The sequence below is a fragment of the Lathyrus oleraceus genome, chromosome 5, assembly GCF_024323335.1.
Source record: "Lathyrus oleraceus cultivar Zhongwan6 chromosome 5, CAAS_Psat_ZW6_1.0, whole genome shotgun sequence".
Lineage (NCBI taxonomy): Eukaryota > Viridiplantae > Streptophyta > Magnoliopsida > Fabales > Fabaceae > Lathyrus > Lathyrus oleraceus.
Window position 1 is genome coordinate 244972178 of NC_066583.1, and position 23475 is coordinate 244995652.

General features: G+C 37.9%; 1 protein-coding gene across 1 annotated transcript; it reads right to left on the reverse strand.

The window, feature by feature from the left end:
* Nucleotides 1–20038: 20038 nt before the first annotated feature.
* On the reverse strand, nt 20039–22569 carry LOC127083483 (serine/threonine-protein phosphatase 7 long form homolog). Its single transcript, XM_051023799.1, has 3 exons — nt 21481–22569; nt 21309–21399; nt 20039–21221 (listed from the first exon to the last, which is right to left on the reverse strand). The coding sequence occupies exons 1-3, from the start codon at nt 22263–22265 to the stop codon at nt 20103–20105; spliced, it is 1995 nt and encodes a 664-aa protein (XP_050879756.1). The 5' UTR covers nt 22266–22569; the 3' UTR covers nt 20039–20102.
* Nucleotides 22570–23475: the final 906 nt, after the last annotated feature.

Here is a 23475-nt window from a genome sequence, read left to right on the forward strand (position 1 = left end):
CAACATAACATTCAATTTCATGATGAATCATATCATGAAACAAAGTCACCATGGCTCTCTGATAAGTAGCCCCGGCGTTCTTGAGACCAAATGACATCACCTTGTAACAAAAAGTGCCCCATGGTGTGATGAACGTTGTTTTCTCCATATCACCTGGCGACATTTTGATTTGATTATAGCCAGAAAAGTCATCCATGAAGGAAAACACCGAGAATTGAGCTGTATTATCTACCAACACATCAATGTGAGGCAACGGAAAATCGTCTTTCGGACTAGCTCTGTTCATATCTCGGTAGTCCACACACATTCTCACCTTCCCATCTTTCTTCGGGACTGGCACAATGTTCGCAACCCATGGCGGATAATTAGTGACAGCAAGGAAACCAGCATCCCACTGCTTCTGCACTTCCTCTTTAATTTTCATCGCCATGTCAGGTCTTGTTCTGCGCAACTTCTGCTTCACTGGAGGACAATCTGCTCTCAACGGTAGCTTGTGCACAACGATATCGGTATCCAACCCTGGCATATCTTGATAAGACCAGGCAAAGATGTCGACATACTCTTTCAACAATACTACCAATCTGCTCTTGACACTTTCCTCCAAAGCAGCCCCGATTTTCACTTCTCTCTTGACCTCGTCGGTACCCAAATTCACAACCTCAATCGGCTCTTCGTGCGGCTGAATCACCTTCTCCTCTTGTTTTAACAACCTGGCTAATTCCCCTGGCAGTTCACAATCTTCTTCGTCTTCTTCTTCAGCAAGATAAATTGGATTGTCGAAGTCATACAAGGGTGTAACAGGATTGTTATCAATGAGATCCGGAGAATGATCGCATCTGCATGAATGTTGATTCATGCATTGCTTTAGAACCGGTGTGAGAAATTGAAAAGAAAAATGAAAACCATTGCCATTTTTATTTTGTTTTTAAACTGCAAAAATAAATGAAAAATAGGGAACACCGCTTTTTGACTGAAAAACATCCATTTATTAATGATGCGGATTTGCAAATTTAAACATGAGGTGGCCCTTACAATGAACCATTACGTGTCGGGCAACACGTATGGCTTTCATGCATATAAAATCAAAACAGGAAAAATATTACTCTTCCAGCAGAGTGACCCGGATGATCTTTTCAGCCTTCAAGTTCTAGATTCCCATCCCTGGTGTGCACGGCTTTATCCACCGGTCCATGTCACAGTCGCTATCAGCATCTTCACCCATCATGCAGATGTGATCCGGATCCAGCATTCCGGCACTTGTAAATGTGACTGGCATATGACGTCCTCTGCCTTGTCCTGAGCCTCGGCCAGGCTGGTACCCCACTCCAAAACGATCTTTCTTTGCCGTGACATCCATCATTCTGCCCCAACCAGGAGCCTCTCCACTTTTAACCACCTCAGCAGCCTGCTTGTACGAAGCAATGGACGGTTTCTCCTCCTCCTTAGCAAAAAGAGCATTCTCTACCTTAACGGTTTCAAATGCTTGACTAGGCGTCTCCCAGATTTCTCCGTCCATCTCAACATATTTGAATGAGGACAAGTGGCTGACAAAGATGTCCTCTTCCCCACATACGGTGACAACCTGTCCTTCCCAGATGTACTTCAGCTTCTGGTGCAAAGTCGAGGTTACTGCCCCAGCAGCATGAATCCATGGACGACCCAACAAGCAACTGTATGCCGGCTGAATATCCATGACATAGAAAGTTGACTTAAACACCTCTGGGCCAATCTTCATTGGCAGCTCTACCTCTCCAAACACGGCCCGCTTTGACCCATCGAACGCCCTTACTATCAAATCAGTCGGAGTCAAAATCAGCCCGTCGCAATTTAGCTTCGCTAGAGCCTTCTTTGGCAACACATTTAAAGAGGAGCCGGTATCAACCAGCACATGCGAAAGCACGGCTCCTTTGCATTCCATAGCTATGTGTAGTGCCCTATTGTGATTCCTCCCATCCATAGTCAAATCCATATCCGTAAATCCCAACCCATGGCTGGCATGCACGTTAGACACCACTGTCTCCAACTGGTTGATTGTGATCTCTTGAGGAACATAGGCTTTCTTCAGAATTTTCAACAAAGCCTCTCTATGCCCCTCAGAGCTTAACAACAATGACAGAATCGAAATCTTGGAAGGAGTCTGCTGCAGATGATCAACCAGCTTGTACTCTGACTTCTTGATGATTCTTAAGAATTCCTCTGCATCATCATCAAGTTTATCTTCCGACCCCGCAGGCGCCGGTGTCATCACAGGAGTACCATTATCAACCACAGCTTTTCCTTTTGCCCTGGCTAAAGCCTCGGCCTTTTCTTTTTTCTCCTTCTCTTCTTCTCCCCTCCTCAACGCATCAGGAGCAAATAATCTGCCACTACGAGTGAAACCGCTGGTACCGGCATTATCCACCTTTGAAATAGTGGTTTCACTAGCAGCCTGATCTTCCAACTTTTCCCCATTACAATAAACCTCCCCACCATAGTGCCAAGGCACGGCATCATCTTTGTCATATGGAATTGGTCCAGGTACCGTGATGGTAACTGGAGCTGCTTCAGCAAGATTCGACAAATCCACCGGGTCGAAATAGATTGTTATGGTGGAGACCTCCTCCTTCCCCTTATCAGCCTTATTTTCAATCACAATACTCCCCTCGTCCATCAGACCCTGGACAGTCTTCCTCAGAAGTTCGCACCCATTAACAGAACCAGTGCACTCAGCACAATCATCTTCACAGCCCGGATGAACCCCATTTATCAACAACTGCCTCTTGACCTCGGCCAGAGGAGTCTTCAACTGATCCACGACAGACAACCCAATCCTGTTTTCCTCAGAGATAGCATTCACCCCCCTTTGACCATGCGCGGGCATGGGATTAGCATTGACGTTGGGAGATGGTGCGATGTTGATTGCCTTTGAATCCACTAGGTCTTGAATTGTGTGCTTAAAAGCTTTACAGTTCTCTATATTGTGTCCGGGAGCACCCGAATGGAATTCGCATTTAGCGTTCTCGTCATAATTGGCTGGTCTTTGATCAGGTCTCAAAGGTGCCAAAGTTCTTGTCTGTACCAGCACCAAGTCCATCAACTTTTTAAACAGAAAAGCGTAGGTCACCGGAGGCCTGTCAAATTGTCTGTCCATTGCTCTACCCTTCATCTGATAACCAGCCCTCTGAGGCCTCTGCTGAAAGGGTTGCCTCTGCTGTTGTTGCTGCTGTTGCGGTTGTTGTTGTTGTTCAGCAGGAATAGTTACCGCAGCAGTGTGTTGGAAGTAACGATCCCTACTAGGTCCTCTTTGTGCATAGACAACACTGGTATCTCCCTCCTTCTTCCTCTGACCATTGCCAAAAGGTTTCTTCGACCCTGAAGAAGAGGCACTACCCTGTATCTTACCAAGCTTCAACCAGCTCTCAATCCTCTCTCCAGCCACAACTATATCAGAAAAGTTGGTCACCGGACAACCAACCATCCTCTCAGCATAAGCCCCCTGTAATGTCCCCATAAAAAGATCAGACATCTCCCTATCAACAAGAGGAGGTTGCACTCTGGCAGCCAACTCCCTCCATCTCTGGGCATATTCTTTAAACCCCTCGCTATTTTTCTGAGACATACCCTGCAGCTGGGTACGACTCGGGGCCATATCAGCATTGAACTGATACTGTTTAAAGAATGCGTCCCCCAGATCCTGCCAATTCTTGATATCTGAGGACTTGAGCTTGGTGTACCACTCCAATGAGCCTCCGGACAAGCTGTCCTGGAAGAAGTACATCCATAGCTTCTGATCCATGGTGTAAGCTGAGATCTTACGGACGAAAGCTTGCAAGTGAGTCTCAGGGCAGGAACTTCCATTATACCGGTCAAATGCGGGCGCTTTGAACTTCTGTGGGATCACAATCCCCTCGACTAGCCCCATATTTGACATGTTCACCACCCCAGGAGTGGCATAACTTTCCAGCACTTTAATCTTTTCAGCCAGCAGCTGAATCTCCTTGTTTTGAGGCTGGACCCCATATTGACCCAAGGGCTCGTTGTGCATCGAGAACTGATCGGCCTCCCTGTCTTCCTCTCTGTCCTCATCAAACCCGTAGAATGGAGGCAACAGACCGTCCTTCATATTCTGACCCGGCCCAGGTTGACCACCAGCACCACCGAAACCACCGGCATTATTCACCACACCAATAGTCGTTCTCTTTCCACCATCTCTAGACCCCAGCTCATGGTTGGAGACACCATCCAGGTTAACAACACTGTTAGCAGCTGAAGCTCGCTCGAGCTTCTCGACCTTATCGGCCAGAGCCTTTTGACCAACTGCAAAGCCTTGCATGATGTTGATCAGCTCATTCATCTTGTCCTTCAGCTCGAGAACGTCTGTATTTGGGAGATCCATCAATCTTGGAGTATTGCATCTGGTGAAGTATCTGTGAGGACGGGTCGAGTGCAAAGGTACAATTCTACGAGCACGAGCAATGATTCCTGCAAAATAGCAAACAGGTTAATATGCATGAATGCAACGTCTGTCCATATGAGGAAGATTCTGTCCTTTGATTCTGGTTTCATCGAGACAGATAATAATCCGGCATCCACATTTTGAAATTCATGATGTCTCTCAACCAGAATCTCAATCCATAATACTCCCCATATGGCTAGACATAGGTTAGGTGCAGATGAATGCAAAATGAGAATGATGTATGAATGCCATGCACTGTGCCATCCTCCAAGTCATCTGATCATTTGTTGCTCTGAATCACAGCCCTGATCTCTGAACCGATCACAACCATCTGAGGGAATATGTAACCACAAATCCGACTCAAGAGAGTTCCGAAATAAACGGAACTGACTGATACACCATCATCATCATCAAACCATCTCTGAACAGATACCCAATAATCATCTAAATCGGCCCGGGGAATCCCGAAATAAACGGATCCCCACTGATAAATAACACGGACAGCACTCCGGCGTCTCGGAAATAAATGGCCATAAATCCGACTTATAAATATGACTCTGATCAACTGCTGAACCATTAGTCACCATCTGAACACCATCTGTACCTGTAATAAAGATCATTCCCTCCCCACTCACGGGTGTCATCTAGGCCAGGGTAAGGTCGAGAGAAACGCAGCATAAATAACCTTTCGCATAATACCATTATATACACACCTGAAGTATGTAACGATAATATCCTACCAGGGTCTGAACTGCTCGTGATGTCAATGTTCCGCTAAGTGGCGCATACCACCCGCTTCCCATGAATCACTCTATTCCTAGGTTTCCTAGATTTCACTCATAGCCTGGGTATTGGGCCTTTTACCTCGAGTAACTCCCACCCCAAACAGAGAGATCACAGCACAGCCAGATGAACAGATGAATATGAATGAATGCAAACATTAATGCAAACAATAAATGCAAACAATAAACAATGAATGCAATAAATAACAGCACAAAGCAACCAAAACCCCAACCTAGAGCGCTAGGAGAGACTCGCTTAGGGAAGATGGACCAGCATAGGTCAACATTTTCTCGAATCCCCAGCAGAGTCGCCAGCTGTCGCATCCGCGAAAAAACAACCGGTGGGCTAAAACAAAAACACAACACAGAGCCGCCACTGCGCGTTATTTATCCCAAGATAGGGAAAGGAAACGCTCAGAGAAACCTGGAAAGGAAATGGCCTCGCGACCAAAGAGAAAGGGTAAGGGAGTCGATTACGCAAGGGGAAGGTATTAGCACCCCTCACGTCCGTCGTACTCGACGGGATCCACGCTCTAAGAAAAGAAAAGGTTGCTAAAACATCACACACACACACACACCGAAGACAACACAGGTGGGGTTAAGGGGAAGGGAGCTCGATAGGACGTCGCATCCTATGCCTACGTATCTCGTCTGGAACGAGAATCAGAGCTGCCGTAGTTCGGCTCACGCACGCCAAACAAGCAAATAAACACACCGGTAAACATGGAGCCTGAATGCCAATCACTGGGCTTACATCAGCATCCGAACCAAAACACACACCAAAGGGAAAACGTGGAGCCCGAAAGCCAATCACTGGACTTACATCGGCATCCGAACCAAACACACACAAGAAGATAACAAGCAAACACACACAAAAAGAAAAAAAGTGCCCGGAGAGACCTCGCACGGTCTCCTGCCTACATACCTCGTCTGGAACGAGGATCAGGGCGATGTAGTTCCCCCGAAAGGGAAAGAAAATCTAGCCAGAAACCAAGGGGAGACACACTACCAGGGAGCTGTACTCGAGCCTAGTGTTGTCATGCATCATTGCCCTTACGTTGTGGTTTCTACCTACTTGCACAACTGCAGTCTAATCCTATCCAGGAAGAAAAGCATGCAAGCATACAAGCAAACAGAGTAAACAAATATTCACAAAGCACACACTATAACCAGTCAAGTGAGGCTCAAACAATGGGTTTGACTGCCGAAGCAAGTCATCTGTACATGGGTAGTATTCGCTCTTAACCTTGCCATTGCGGGGCTAAGGTGAAGCAGATGAAAGGTGAGTGAAGATTAGACTTCACAGCTCTTATCCCTGACCAGGGAGAGCTTCAGACAAAAGAGCGTGGGTCCAGAATGGAGGGACCCTTCTACGCTCAAGACTCTGACTCGATTGTGCAACAGCACAAGATCTTGGGTTTGTGTCCCAATGCGTCAACACAGTGGTGTGAGCAGAAGGACGACTCAACAGAATAGTGGGGGATAGATTGAATATCCCTTTGATCCACCAATTGCCTCATAGAGGTCTTTACCTGCTTGGCACAAATGTAAACAACCACAAACATCGCCTCTTAAGGAGGACTTCAGACAGTTGCCTGGCCAGGTAACAGGCCAGGTCTTCCAGACTACATGAAGTATAGAGATTCTACCTCAACTGGTTAAAAAACCAAGCAACAGCAAGCAAGTTCTTAAAGAACTGTAAGCGACTAAATGTACCTGAAATCAATCAAGTATCATCAGTACTCAGACAAACCAACGATAAACAGCAAATGTTAATCTATACAGACAACACAAGTTAATGCACACAAGTGCAAGCTATGAGCTCAAGCTCAAGCATCAAACCTATAACACAAAATCAATGTTAGTTTACAACATCAAACAAAACTCAATTTAATCAACTTGCACTTTTTCCTTTAAGCCTTTTGCATTTCAACCTGAAAATCCACACCAAATGTGAGAAACTAGACCACTAGGCCAAGCCTAGGGTCCAAAAGGATAAAAAAAATCTAAACAGCAAGCAAAACCAATCCAAAATCACATTCAAACAAATAGAAAGCAAATGTAATTGGTCTCATGCTCATATCATTCACCAATATCAATTCATGCACAATGTACCACAAACTAGGTCAAATACAACACCAAAAGTCCAAACAGAATGACTTCAATCAAAGGCATACCAAAACAATTCCAAAAATCCTCAAATAATTCACACCTAAACAGGACACAATCAACAAGTAGCATGTCAATTTTCAGCTCAATTGGACAAAAGAAAGTAGGTCAATGAAAATCAAAAAGTCCAGACACAATTATGTAAGCCAATTCAAGACATCCAAGCAAGCATCCATTTCAATAATTCATAAAACAATGACAACAATTGAGAAATGAATGGAACCAAAAGCATGATGTCCCACAATGTGTCTAAAATTAACATATCAAATTTCATCTTCATCCAGTACCATATGAGAATTTCACAAGCAAAATGCCAACATGTGTCACACAATGTTACCAAATGAGCATACAGAGAAGAAAATTATCAATCAATTTGAAAATGCCATCAAAAATCCCAGCAAAAATCACATGTTATCTTGACATATCAATGATCATTCATGCAAAAGATTGGAGCAATTCAACATTTCTAGGCCATGCAAATAAAATCAGAAAGTTGACCTAGCTTGGTGTGACACAAATTGTCACACCTTACTTCAAAAAATCATATCTCCATCACCAAGTATCCAAAAATCACAAACTTTACATGAAAATCACCATCAATGAGTCCAGAATAAGCACAAAAATTTTCATCCATTTATTTACAAGTATGAGCATTTCATGAAGGATATGGCAAAGTGTACAAAATTGTGGCATATTCTACAAACCCTAAGCATTTTATTTTTCTACTCATGCAAAAAAATTCCAAAAAATATCCATTAAATTCTACACATTCTCATGAGCATGGCACAAAAAATCTCACAAAATTTGGATGAATTATGAGTTAGATATCTATTTTCTAATATCATGTAGCAAATGAAAATGAAGATGAAAAAAGAAATGCAATTATATATAATTAAATAGGCGCCAGTGGCATTTTTGTAATATTAATGCCACTGGCCAAAACGACAGCGTTTGGAAAAGAAACGGTGGAGCGCTCTGATTCGCTGGCGCTGGAGGGAAATACCAATTTCAAATGAAAAGCCAATGCAATGGATCAAACGATGGAGTTCATCGTGTTCTTCAACCAGATTTTCCAGAAAATTCATAAAACTCAAGAACATCGAATCTTCACAGAAATTAACAAACGTATATCCATTGGAAAGGTCTAAGCATGAGGATTCCAAATGTGTAACCAATTCATCCTAATTCTAACTGTAGCTCACGGATCGAGCGATTTAGGTTTTGCATTCAAATCTTAAAATCAACATATCTCGACCTATAGTTCACTAAATCAAAAACTACCTACATCATGATCATCTACATGGAAGGCACTACAGAACGCATGTAACAATTGAAACAAACATTGAGGTCGAGTTTTGGTACCTTGGACGAAGCAGTGGATGTTCTTGGAGCTTTGGCGCGTGATTCCTTAAAACAGATGAAGGAGAAGCTATAGGAAAGTGAATGCAATGCTTAGCTTGGTCCAACGTTGATCCAAGTGCGAGAAATTTCAATTCACCATGGATGAGCTAAAGATGAACAGTCACGATTTGGCCACTTTCTTGCTCCAATTCTTCAAAACAGTTCAAGAGGAAGATGATTAGAGCACGAAGCAAAAGGAATTTTGGACTTTGGTGAAGAATTGAGGAAGTTCCAATGAATTTTGTTCTTGAAGCTTCTTGATGAATTTTGTAATTTGGAGGGAAAAACAGTTGGAAGTTCTTGAGATTTGTGATTCTGGTCCAAATTCAGTTATGATTAATGTCTTATACTTCCACTTAATCCATTCTTTAATCACTAATTAACCAAAATGCAATGGATTAGCTTAATGTGAATTTTCAATGCAAGGGCAAAATGGACATTTCACCCTAAGCCTTGTGACAGCTGTATGACAGCTCACACACTCTCCAATTATCAGTTGTGATGTGTTGGCATTTGTCTCATGGCAATTGGCTTTGTGTAACTCATTTTCACTATGTTATGCCACATCTTGCATTTTCAAGTGAAGCTTAAAAATGACTTGGCCAAATATTGAACCTTGAGCACTTGTGACAATTCAAACCATCTCCAATTGGCATATGTAAGGTGTTGCGAAAACTCCCATTCCAAAATTCCCATTATTTCTCAAGTTGGACCATTTTGCCCTTGGATCTTTAATTGTACACTTGAAAATTAACCTTTTGCATTGACCATTTTTGATGAATTTCAATTATGCACCATGAAAGTACATGTTAAATGGAGTTTGCTCATAAAAAGATCACTCAATTTGGACATTCCATGTGAAAGTTATGCCACTTTGATTATGGGTCATTTTGGAAAATGAATGGACCATAACTTGCCAACCATACATGGGAATTTCAAGTTCTTGGACTTTTTGGAAAGGTGAGAGCAAGATCTACAACTTTCATGTTGAACAAATTTTCATTTGAAGCTTTCTTGGACATGTAATTTTGTGGTCAAAAACTTTCCATTTTTGGAAACTTCCATTACAAGTCACTTTCTATTTTTGGCAATTTTTGTTCTGACTTTATTTTCTCCATTCTTGAGCTTTGACATGTCAAATAACACTTGTTCCAACATGAATGAAGTGTATCCAACTCTCTCCCACCTCCAAATCCATAAAATCAAGCACAGTTGACCACAATTGACTTTTTAACTGATAGATGAATTTGGCAATGCACTGATCAATCTGAGCCCCAATCCTCTGATGAAATGGCTCAAGGATGAAACCCTAGCCTCCATAAGCTCAATACAATCATGAAATGATCCTCATATCCATTGTAGACCCCATCTCCTTGCTATGCCCTGATTGGCCCAATGCAACTGATTAAGGTTGACCAGTGGTCAAAACCCTAATCTCAAGGTGTCTGCTCCAACACTTGATGATGACAAACCATGATGATGATGATGAATAATTCCAACCAAGATAAATACCAATCTCCTTGAGAATCAAAACCCTAACTTGAATCACCACCCTCAGATGATTAATGATCCAATCCACTGAAACCCTAGCTTGCACATAACCTCTTCATCTTCTGCTCAAGACTTGTGAGGATGACTTGCACAATATAACCACGTGATATGCAATCTGATATGCTAGTCCCAAGAGAGGAGGGAAAATTTTGAGGTGTTACAGTCACCTGTATGTCCTCTCTTTGTAGAGCTTTGCATTCTCATACATATCAAGTTGTATATCTTCCAACTCACTTAACTGCAACTTCCGCTTCTCTCTTGATGCCTAATAGTCTAAGTTAAGGGTCTTAATGACCCAATAAGCCTTATGTTCTAACTTTACATGAAAGTGACATGATTTCCCATAAATAAGTCTGAAAGGGGTCATGCCAATGTGAGTCTTATAAGCAGACTGGTATGCCTAAAGTGCATTATCGAGTTTAGAGGACCGGTCTTTCCTAGAGAGGGATACAGTTTTCTCAAAAATAGTTTTTATCTCTCTATTAGAGACCGCAACTTGACCACTAGTTTGGGGATGGTAGGGTGTAACAAGCCTATTCTGAACCCCATACTTCTTAAGAAAATTCTCAAACTTTCTAGCAATGAAATGTGATCCCCCGTCGCTTATCACTAGACTAGAGACCCCAAACCTCGAGAATTTTTTTGAACATTTTTATCATAACTCACACATCATTTGTTGGAGAGGCAATATCCTTGATCCATTTTGATACATAGTCAACTTCCATGAGTATATACTGATTCCCCAAAGAGGAGGGAAATAGTCCCATAAAAGCAACCCCCAGACATCAAAAAGTTTAACCTCAAGAATGTTGTTCAGAGGCATTTCATTCCTTCTTGTGACGTTCTCTGTATGCTGGCACTGGTCACATTTCATTATAAAGGCATGGACATCTTTGAACATATTGGGCCAATAAATGTCGACCTGCCGAATTTTCGACACAGTTTTGTCGGTGCTAGCATGTCCACCATAGGTGGAGGCATGACAATGAGTCATGAAACTTTTAGTCTCCTCTTCAGGGATACACCTCCGGAAGATTACGTCGGTGCCTCTCTTAAAAAGTAGAGGCTCTTCCTAATAGTAATGTTTCAAATCTGAGAAAAACTTCTTCTTACGTTGATAGTTTAAATCCAGAGGTAAGACTTCGATAACAAATATTAAAAGAAGATATGGTCTTAGTGGTATGCCTAATTTTAGCAACTTTTGAAAAATATTATGTTCTTATCCCTTTTTGCATGTCATTTTATTCTAGAATTTTCATGCCAAAATATCTCTTCAACCTTCATACCTTAGTCATAAGCAATCATGGCATTTTTCTCATGCTCAATCAAAACATCATTGTAGTCACGAACATCAATTTTCATGTATGTCATCAAACACATGGGTTATTATCTTAACATTAACATGGACATCACAAGACATTTTTGTTCCGTCCTCTAAGAAAGATTTTGAGTCTCTTAGTGTTTTGAGATAAAATAGAATAAGATAACCATAATATTGGTTATCCATACTGTCTTGTGTGACCTTAACACAATAAGGGTGAGTGGACCACATATTTGTAAATATAAAGGAAACACAATGCCTAATATATTATATTTATAATCAAGCATAATAGAAAAATGACCATAGCTACATTTAATAAGGATGCAACAAGTGATGAAAGTCCAATTGTCAATCTAATGATTATTGCAAATGGATATATCAATTTTTTTTAATAAAGTGTTGCCGCTTCTTTTATTGGACCGAGTGAAGAAAGAACCTCTAATTTGCTAATTTGTAAGCGAATGAGATGGCTGACTTTACTTCAAGCTTGAAAACCATCTGAAGAAATCTGAGAGGAAGAACGATTAACCGCTATATTCATTAGAACCATGAATAGTATTGAATTCTCCTATGCAACACCATGGAATAGTTTTCATGTGAATTTCATCGCTTAAGTTTTTCCAGTTCTTTCTTGTGTTAATATAATTACTAACTACATAAGTAACATTAGTTCTATAATATAAATTATTATGAGTAACCTAAAAAGTAACATGTTAGTTAGAGGTTTAGACAACAACATGATCAATAAGATCATCATAAAGACACCAAAAATCAGGCTTCGTCGAAGGCCTGCTATCAATAGAAAAAATCCTCAAGTGAAGACTCTTAAGTAACTTTTTATAAAAGCAAATAAAATTCACTTAAGACTAAAAAATAACAAAAATATTAAGCTTGTGATGATGACAAAGTCTTTTAAGCGCCAATTTAGAAGAGAGGTTGTAGATCCCCCTAATTTCCCAAAACATACACCTCATTTCCCAAAACATACACCTCATTTGAACATGTAACTATAACCTTCCATATGTAGGGTTCTGTAGTTTCCTCTTTATAACTTTCTACCTTATATCTTTCTTAGAGAGAACAAGCGTGTAATCCTCCTTCTTCTCACGATTAGGGTTTTTCTTCACATCGACCATATTCCCCCGATTACCATTTTTAGAAACATTCATATCATTTTAAACCACATTAGGTATATTAGCATTATTGCCAGAAGACAACATACTTTCCTCATCAATATGTTCTTTCTCGTGTTGCTTATTATCCACAACTCAAAATTCATGTAGTTAGCATCATCTTTATCATTGTTGGTTGATATATCATCATCATAACCATGGACAGTAAGTTATGAATTTATGAATTGCTCTCATTATTAACATGAGATGGACTATCATCCTCATTGGAGATGTTAGCATCATTGGTGCAAGGTGTCATACCCCAATTTTATCCGGACATATTTAAATTTTTGTAAAATCGATTTCATATTTAATTTGCATCATATGCACATCATGACATGCATTCCATCATGAATAATAACTAAAATATTAGTCAGAATAAATTTATTGAAAATACAGACAAATCGGTTGAATCATTTCCTCAAGTACGGACAAAATCAGCGGATAAAAAGTTTCAAAATTAAAATGGAAGATGCCAGTATTATTAATCTACGGTTCACGTAGTTTAACCTGGTGTGCTCATTGTATTTTGAGCGGCTGTTTCGGTTGCGTTTGGACCTGCCTGAGCCTTTTAACCGGTGCAATTTTATTTCAAAATTTAAAGAAACACTGTATTTTTTCAATAAGTATATTTTATGTTGATCATTTTGGTGTGTCCGATTTAATTTTCCGAGCAAATTTATATCCGACTTTTATTTATAATCGATCATTTTTTTAGGTTAATTATTCAACTAAAGTAATTAAAATTTATTCAAAAAAATACTTATTAAAATTTTTTAATAGGAAATTTTAAATAATGGTAATTGTTTTAAAAAAATAAAATGAAATTAGCATTGTATTCTTTTTTTTACCGTTGGCATTCAGACTGCCCACTCTGTCTTTTCTCTCTCACTCTACACGCCACCTACCTCACACGCATCCGTCTCCTCACCCACTCACGTGCTCTCACCTTTCCTCTCTCCTCTATCCTCACCAACGGTAACATGAGTAAGCAGGGAAAGAAAAAGAAATAAAGAGAAGGACTTCTCTAATCTCTCTTACCCACTAAAAATACTGCTATCTCTCAGCTCATTAAAAAAGGAAAAAGAAAACTGGATCTTCTTCTTTGTTTTTCAGGATCCACTCCCATGTTCATCGGTCATTTTCCTTCTTCTCTCTGTGGCCACCAAATAGCCATCGCCTTCATACGCCAACAATCGATCTCCCTCTAGCTCCTACACCTAATCCAAACCGCTACAGCCGCCGGAACCTCTACACCTCACACATCCGCCTCCATCTCCTCTTCCACACAAAACCACACTTTGTAACAACCCCAACGCACAACCATCATCCTCCTTTAAACCACACATGACCTCTGTGGTGTCGCCGCTGAACCATCCACCGTGAACAGCCACAACAACAAACACAAACCGTTCGCCGTCCAAAATCTCCATCCCTACCATACAACCTTCGCCAAATCTTCACCGTTTCAGCCACCACAATTTAACCATAACCACCGCTACCGCCGCGAACACAAACCCTTCAACACCCACTGTCGGATTCTTTCGCACCATACCTTCAAACTCACGCCGCATCCGCCGTAACATCGTGAAGATGCCAGTTCTGTGATGGTTCATAGTTGGAATTAGATGCAGAACGTTGAGTTAAACACAAATCGGGTTCAAGTATGAGGAGGAGTCGGTAGTTCGTGAAGCAAGCTTGTACGGATGCCGTCGAAGCAGTACCGCGACACTACGATAATGGGTAATTATTTCATTTTGATTTCGTTTGTGCGAGGGATGTGCTGAGCTTGTTAATAATAAAAATGTCTTGAACATAAAGTGTGTTTAACTTATGGATTTAATTCTCTTTTTACATATTTTGGATTTGTTTAAGATTAACTTACATGTTTAAAAGTTCAGATGAGTTTCTTTTTTTGATATTATTGAAACCTGGAATGGACATGAGTCTATAGATAGTTAGTGTTTGTTTTGATATCATGGTTGCGTTTGTGTCTTTTTTCCGGTTTCCTTTGGATTGCAAATTGCTTATTTTGTTAATATTGTTCTAAGTATCATGACCTTTCACTTTTGAAAAATTTGTTTGGCATACATCCTTGTTTATATTTCAAGCTAATTTCTGATGCAGTATTTGGACAACCTTGTTATTAAGTTTGGATTTAACATTTGGACAGATTGACTACTAAGTTGTTGTAGTATAATGACATATTTGTTGTAGTATTTGGACACACTAGCTTTTCACTTAAGCTATGAAGGTCAAATTGAGCTATTCCAATGGCTATTATCATTTTGTCTAAAATTGAGTTGAGTGTTTGTAAATACTGTCTTGTGGTATGATTAAATATGAACTCAATTGTAGGATTCATTAGTTCTTGATGACATTCCTATAAAAATGCAGTTTTTTTTTTATAGTTTTAAGTTGTAATGGAATTCAAAATTTAAGAAGTTATTTCCAAATTAAATTTATGAGTGTTTGTAAATACTGTCTTGGGGTATGATTAAATATGAACTCAATTGTAGGATTCATTAGTTCTTGATGACATTCCTATAAAAATGCAGTTTTTTTTTAGTTTTAAGTTGTAATGGAATTCAAAATTTAAGAAGTTATTTCCAAATTAAATTTATGAGTGTTTGTAAATACTGTCTTGTGGTATGATTAAATATGAACTCAATTGTAGGATTCATTAGTTCTTGATGACATTCCTATAAAGATGCAGTTTTTTTTAGTTTTAAGTTGTAATGGAATTCAAAACTTAAGAAGTTATTTTCAAATTAAATTTATTTGTCTTGATTAGTAAGATTAATTACTTTTTTTATCAAGTAAACTTAATTAACTTGATTATATTGATGGAACCTCTCTTTATTGATTAATTTTGATAATCAATTTTAATTAGTGAATTCAAGTAATTGTTTTTTTTTAATTAGTTAATTAGGTTGCTAGATTATCAATTAAATAATAAGACAACTTAAAATTAATATTTACAATAAATAAAAATGTGAAAAAGGGGATGGTTTTGAGTTTTCAACTCCTCTCCTCGATTGTTTGAATACGAGTTCTCTTACTTGGTTAGTCAAATAATTGTCATTTTTATCCGCTTAAACATAAACATAATTAAAACGGATTATTTTCATAATAAGAAATGAAATGGGTGATGACTTTGAGTCTTCAATTTCTCTCCTCAATTGTTTGAATACGATTTCTCTTACTCGGTCAGTCAAATAATTGTCATTTCTTTACAAACTTCTAAACCCAGATTAAATCAACTTATTTTCATAATAAGAAATGAAAAGGAAGTTGACTTTGAGTTTTCAACTTCACTCCTCAATTGTTTGAATACGAGTTCTCTTACTCGGTTAGTCGAACAATTGTCATTTTTCACCAATTCATACCGTAAGTCAAATCATTCTCAAATAAAACTATACGAAAAGAGAGATGGTCTTGAGTCTTCAATTCCTCTTCTCAAATGCTTGGATATGAGTTGTTTTACCCAGTCATTCGAGTATTTGTCGTTCATACTAAAATACGTCAATCATATACAACCTTATTTTCATAAATACTCAGATGAAACAGAGAGTGGTTTAGAGTCTTCTATTCCCTTTCTCGGTTATTAGGATACGAGTTGTCTTACTCGATTATCCGAGTAATCGTCATCCATTCAAAACACCTTAATTATTATCAGATCCTTTTTATAATTAAGGATGAAAAAGAGGGTGGTCTAGAGTCTTCTATTCCCTTTCCCGACTGTTAGGATACGAGTTGTCTTACTCAATTATCCGAGTAATCGTCATCCAACCAAAAATATCTCAACACATCAAACCTATTTTTTCTCGCCCTCGTGCGATCATAACCAATCAAACAAAACACCCAACATATTGAGTCAACTTGTCACCCCCGTGTGACCAAAACTCTTTTCAGAAAGAACACTGTTAATCCTTTCTAATGCGCACAACAAACTAATGCTTAAGCCTCCGCCGAGAGTATACAAGCCAGCGTTTAGCCTTTAGAACGCGATTTAAAACAGTTGTTCACTAAAAAACACCCACCAACCGTAGTTCCCCAAACTACGAATGCTCTGATTTCCTTATTATACCATAAGGATACGTAGGCAGGAGATTGTTGTATCTTCGCGAGCACACTAATAAAAAACTTCCCCTTTCCCTTACGAAGTTCTCATCCATTTCTATTCTTTTAATAATTTTATAACTTAAGGAAAACAAACAAACACAAATTAACACTCGAAACACACATTAGAACTAAAAGGTTCATGTTGAGTACAACGGGCGTAAGGGGTGCTAATACCTTCCCCTTACGTAATCCACTCCCGAACCCGAATATGGTTGCGATGACCATTATTCCATTTCCTAAAGGTTCTATCGATATTTTCCTATCCCTTCATTGGGATAAATAAAGTTCGGTGGCGACTCTGTTCGAACATAAATATTTTCCGCGACCATCGCGAGGAATCGTATTTTTCGAGATGCGACACAAGGATAAACATTAAGAGAATCTTTTTTGGAATTATTGTCACACTTCTTTCTCGCGCACCATTGTCCTTGTACTCTTCTCAAAAAACTTTAGCTTTCGTACACTTTATGATCAAATGACCAACATTCTTGTAGAAATTACAAAAGTTAGAAAAAATTTCATATTCAATATCAACATAAAAGGAACTACTACTCATTTCCATCGAGATTTTGTCTCAGAACTAATTAGAAAGATCAACATAAATCAATATTCTAGGACAATGATCAAAACTCCTATCAAACAAGCACATACTTGTGTTGTTATCCAAATATATGGGCGTATTCACACTCCAATATTCTTGAGCCATTCTTATGATGTGCACCCACACTTGAATGCTAGTTTGATGTTGTACATTAGGGTTGAAGTCTGGGTTCCACATGAATAACTTTAAATCAAGGGTGTGCAAAAAATCTGATGCATAAGAAACATTTAATAAAAACCGTAAATCAATTTTAAATAATCCAAATTGTTTTTTTAGAAAACTGAACCATTATCATTTTTTATTTTAAAGCAGTATATGGGTATCCAATTTTTAAAGCCGATAACAACTCAAACAATCTGAATTTTTAAGTTTATGTGTGGACTTGTAACAGTATAATTACCATTTCTTTTAAAAATTTGTATGCTTTATCTTTTCAAGCGTACATTACCATCATGAGACTAACATACAAATTTATAAATTTATTTTATTAAAATTTAAATTTAACTCCATAAAAGAAAAATTTATAAATAAAAAATAAGTACATATTTTACTATTTATTTATTTTTAATATAAGTTACTTAGTAAATTTAAATTTATTAATTTTTTTACAAAATATTGATATTTAATTTATCAATGAAAATAGACATATATTTACTTTTTAAATGTATATAAAACTAAGAAAAAAGAATATGATAATGTAAAATATTTTTATATTATTAATCAATTATGAATGTGTATCTCATCAAATTATATTTTTAATTATTGATATAACATAGCAAAATCTTATAATTTTATTAAAAAATAATTGTCTTAACTCACTTAAATTATTCAATTTATATTAAATCACACCACAATTAATCATACTAAAAAAAACAATTGTTTTCTCTAAAAGTACAAAAATAAATGAATTTTGTGAAAAATCCTTAAAAAATGGGTTTATATTAAAATTGGTTTTAAAACGATTTTGAACCACTTCCAATTATTAAATTGGTTTTCACTGATTTGATTTATAAACTAAAATTATAAAATAGGATTGATTCACATAATTTGATTAAACATGCACACCCCTATTTTAAATAATTAGGATTAATATTCCATGAGTGCACTAAAATGATGACAAACCTTAAAACTTAAGTTTAAATAGTGCTACCTATCAAAGAAATCTCATATACACACTGAAAGAAGAAGATATACTTTTGCCCAATATGGGTCATATTTTACCAACTAAATTAATTTTTATTTATTGTCATAGCACGTCTTATTATATTTTTATTATAAAATGTTAGAATAATTAATTTACAAAAATTGAGTGTAACAAAAATATGTTTTAAACATGATTAGTTCCGATAGAGAGCTTGACCAAAAAATAAATATAATAATACGACCGTTGATTGTTTGTCGAAAATTCAACCCATGCTTAATTTACGGTTTAGGTTGCTTTTAGATTTTATATGTTTCCTTCTGGATCGGAATCTAATAGCTGAAAATTGCACGCAAGGTATGCAATTTTTCAATTTAAAAAGGTTATGTTTTTTTTCTTTTTAAATTAAAAAGGTTGCAAGTTGACTATTTTAAATTTAAATCTAACTTTTTTTTATTCATGTTAATTTGTGCTACATATTAAATAATATATTTAAACAATTTTTTAATGTTTTAAAAAAGTTAAATTTTTGTATAATTTTAACTTAAGATTATTATGTTAAATTTCTTAACACATATAATTTATGCATGCATATGTTACCATTTTATGTCATTTTAAAATTAACTCTAATAGTAATTAATTAATATCTTATTTATTTATATATTATTTTTATAATTTCACATAAATTAAAAAATATAATGAATATTATAGGGAAATAAAAAATAAAATTTATTTTATAAAATATCTCTTTTAGTAGTATGAAAAAATAACTTAAAAGAATTTAAGAAATAATAATAAGTAGTAGTTTAGTAAAAATATATATTAAAAAATACAATACTAAATAGAATTTTTTTTTTAAATATCCAAAAATTTCAAAAAAATTTCAAAAATATCCAATTTTTCAAAATAATTACACAAATGGCCAAAATTGGCCATTTTTTACCCTTAGGCGCCACCCTAGTTGGCGCCTACCCTTAATGGGGAGGGCAAGTCGCCACTAGGGGTGGCGCCTATGCCCAAATCCATTTTTTTTTTTTTTTTTTTTAATGTTTTTTTTAATGTTTTTTTTTTTTTTTTAATTTTTTTTTATTTATAAATTTATGTTTTTTATTAAGTATATTAATTTATGTTGACACATATATTTTGTCTAAATTTTTTTATTTATATATATATATATATATATATTAATTTATATATATATATTAATTTATATATATATATATTAATATAATTTATAAGTAATTAATATTATTTGTAAATTTTTGGAAAAAAAATTAATTTATATATGTATAAAGATATGATAGACAATATTTTTAAAGATAAAGATAAAGATATAAAGATAATAAACAGAAAATATTTTTATTTAAATAATAAACAAGGCAAATATTACAAAGATATGATTAATCACATATGATGCGGTCCCTTGTACGATCCGCACGGGGGAGGTCTAGTTACTCGCCTAGACGGTTCACGTGGTGGTGGTGCTTCCCTATTACCACCCCTTGCCCTAACGCGCCCCCTTGCCGCTTGCCGTTGTGGTTCGGTCGAAGTCCCTTCAGTGCTGTAGGAAAGACGGGTCCCCTCTGCGCCCTCGAAGCTTTGTCTCGGTGGGACAAACTGACTACTGCTGGGTGCGCCCTCGAATTGTGGTCTTTGGTAGTTTAGGGTTGAATCGGGTTGGCCAAAGTGCAATGTTTGTTGTGGTGTGTAGTAGTCCTGTTGGTAGTCCTCTTGTATACCCGTGTCGGGGCTAGGTGGAGGACTGGAAGAGCTTGGGAAATTGCCGTGTTGGAATTGTTGGGATTGGTGGAAGTAGGGGGATTGATATTGTGGTAGGTGTTGGGACTGTTGATGGTGGTGGGAATGTTGAGTTTGTTGTTGGTAGTCTTCATGGTATTGGGATTGAGTTTGTGGTATGTATTGTTGATTTGGTTGGGGGGTGGACATGTGTTGTGGTTGTTGTTGTTGGTAATATGGTGGTGGTGGTTGTTGTTGGTAATAAGGTGGTGGTGGTTGTTGTTGGTAAAATGGTTGTGGTGGTTGTTGTTGTTGGTAATAAGGTGGTGGTTGTTGTTGTTGGGAATACTGTGGTGGTTGTTGTTGTTGGAAATATGGCTGTTGCATCCGGGGATCGTCCAAATAGAACGGGTCAGACACAATCATTTCTGGATTGGTATTTGCTCTATACCATTCCACATATTCCCTTGTCGGCTTCATTTCGTTGGGCGCCACCGGAAATTGTAGAACATAGTGGGCACGGTCTTTCCACATTTTTCGAAACTCCTTAGCAAATTCCTTCCAATTTTGGGCATACCACTGGTGGCTGACTTTTTTTAGATGCCAAGGTTCCATGGACATTGGGGGGCCTGGGATGTCTTGATGCATTCCGAATTGAAGCTTGACACGGTCACTTTGGTGCATCTCCACAGTGGTGAACCGCATTATGGCCGTTTTTGCTGTCCAAACAGCTGCATCTTCGGGGTTTGGTTGATGTTCCAATCCCAAATATGGCCTCCAAATAAACTGCAAAGAAAAAAGTAAATATGTTATTTATCGATAATGCATGACATTAATAAATCAGTTAGAAGTTGAGTGATTTAGTGGTAATACATCCTGTGCTCGGAGACGATCCAACAGTTGACGATAAAATATAATTTTATTTTTGGGGGTAAGACTGTAATCCAGTCCGGTTGTAATGAACCTAAACAAAAGAAGATAAATAATATTAGTTACAAATATTTATAGAATAAATATACAAAATGAAATAAGATCATAAATTTACCTAGTTGCGTAGGGGAAGGAGTAGTCATTAGGATTTTCTGGGGCTAGCCTCGGCAATCTCCACCACCCCCATGTTTGAAGCAAAAAAGAACATCCAGAAAATGTACAGTGCTCATTTTGTGCATTTTTACACAAAGAGCTATATAGGAATGCTAATACTGCAGAACCCCAACTATATGTGCTTATTCTATCAATGTCCCCGAGCAAACTCAAGTACATAAAATTTATGCTATTTCCCGTCCCTTCGGGAAATAGCAAGTTCCCAAACAATAGCATAATGTAAACCCGGGTTTTTATGACTTTTTCTTGTTCGGAGGATTCCTCAGTCAAAGTTATGGAGTCGTGGTACAATTGTAGGCTAGATAATTTAATACCCTGACCCCTTGCTTTGGCAGACCCCTCACCCTCGACCAGATCTACCCCCAACATTTCAACACATATTTGGTTAGGCTGTTGAACATTTCCGGTGACAGGCTTACCATCTATTCTAAGACCTAAAAGCATGTACACGTCCTCTAATGTGACGGTACATTCACCAGTTGGTAGGTGAAAGGTGTGTGTCTCAGGTCTCCAACGTTCACACAGAGCCAAAATGAATTTGGCATCAATGGTGGCATTTACGACATGCATTACATGACCGAAACCCGCACGCTCTATGTAAGGTACGCACCATGGGTCTGGATAAGGCATTGGGTGTGAACGTTGACGAAATTTCTTGGGATCCTTTAAAAACAAACAATATAAAAAATTATTATATTGGACTTTTAAAAAACTAACTACAAACATACGAAAGAGGCAATGTTCAAGAAAAACTTACGAATGAGGCAATGTTTGCCCTAGTTCCTCTGTGTTCTTGGCCCATGGTAAGAAGCGACATGACTGCAATGTAGGAAGAAGCTTGGTGGATGAGAAGTTTCGCCTGAGTTCTCTGAATAAAAGTGTTAGTGGTAGATGAAAACTTGCAAGAATGACCCTCTATTTATACTCTTTTTCAAGTAAACTGAATATGCAAAAATGTGACAAGTGTAAGGCATGCGTGGTAGTGTTGGCATGCATTGGTGGAATCTGATGATGCAGAAACGTGACAAGTGTGAGGCATGCGTGGGAATCTTGCAGAATAGGTGCAGACTACGTGGCAGTGTTGGCATGCATAGGTGCAGACTAGGTGGGAGTTGTCTTGTCTTGGGGAAGACTTGGTGGAATCTGATGATGCAGAAACGTGACAAGTGTGAGGCATGCGTGGGAATCTTGCAGAATAGGTGCAGACTACGTGGCAGTGTTGGCATGCATAGGTGCAGACTAGGTGGGAGTTGTCTTGTCTTGGGGAAGACTTGGTGGAATCTGATGACGCAGAAACGTGACAAGTGTGAGGCATGCGTGGGAATCTTGCAGAATAGGTGCAGACTACGTGGCAGTGTTGGCATGCTTAGGTGCAGACTAGGTGGGAGTTGTCTTGTCTTGGGGAAGACTTGGTGGAATCTGATGATGCAAAAATGTGACAAGTGTGAGGCATGCGTGGGAATCTTGCAGAATAGGTGTCACACTGTACAGGTCAGATGAGAAGTTAAGTGTCACAGAGATAGTAGAATCCAATTTTAGCTTTGATATCCCCCAATAATTTATTTAACGGTTGAAATTTGACTTTCAAATATTTATTATTGTGGTGTACGCGTGCACTTTCAAATATTTTTCAAAAAGAAAAACAAATAATTATATTGTAATTAAATTATTTTATGTTTTATTACAACTTTAAATTGAATACTTCATTTAGTTACGCCATACTAATTGGCGTATATGTGTTATAAAAGTAGAAAAAGTCCAAAACACCTGCATGGGATAGGTTGGAATGCATTAGTACAGACTAGGTGGGAGTGTTGCATTCAAGGGTGTGACACATGTAAGGCATGCGTGGGAATCTCTGAGACTTGGTGGTGAAGACTTGATGGGGAACAGGCATGCATGGGAATCTCTGAGACTATGTTCAGGCTAGGTGGAT

Excerpts from the sequence above, each read along its gene's own strand:
- LOC127083483 (XM_051023799.1), bottom strand. The coding sequence starts at position 22,265 with ATGTTTGTAGTTAGTTTTTTAAAAGTCCAATATAATAATTTTTTATAT. Across the intron at positions 21,400-21,480 it reads TCCTTCCCCTACGCAACTAG|GTTCATTACAACCGGACTGG; the intron begins GTAAATTTATGA and ends TCTTTTGTTTAG. Across the intron at positions 21,222-21,308 it reads ATCGTCTCCGAGCACAGGAT|TTTATTTGGAGGCCATATTT; the intron begins GTATTACCACTA and ends TTTTCTTTGCAG.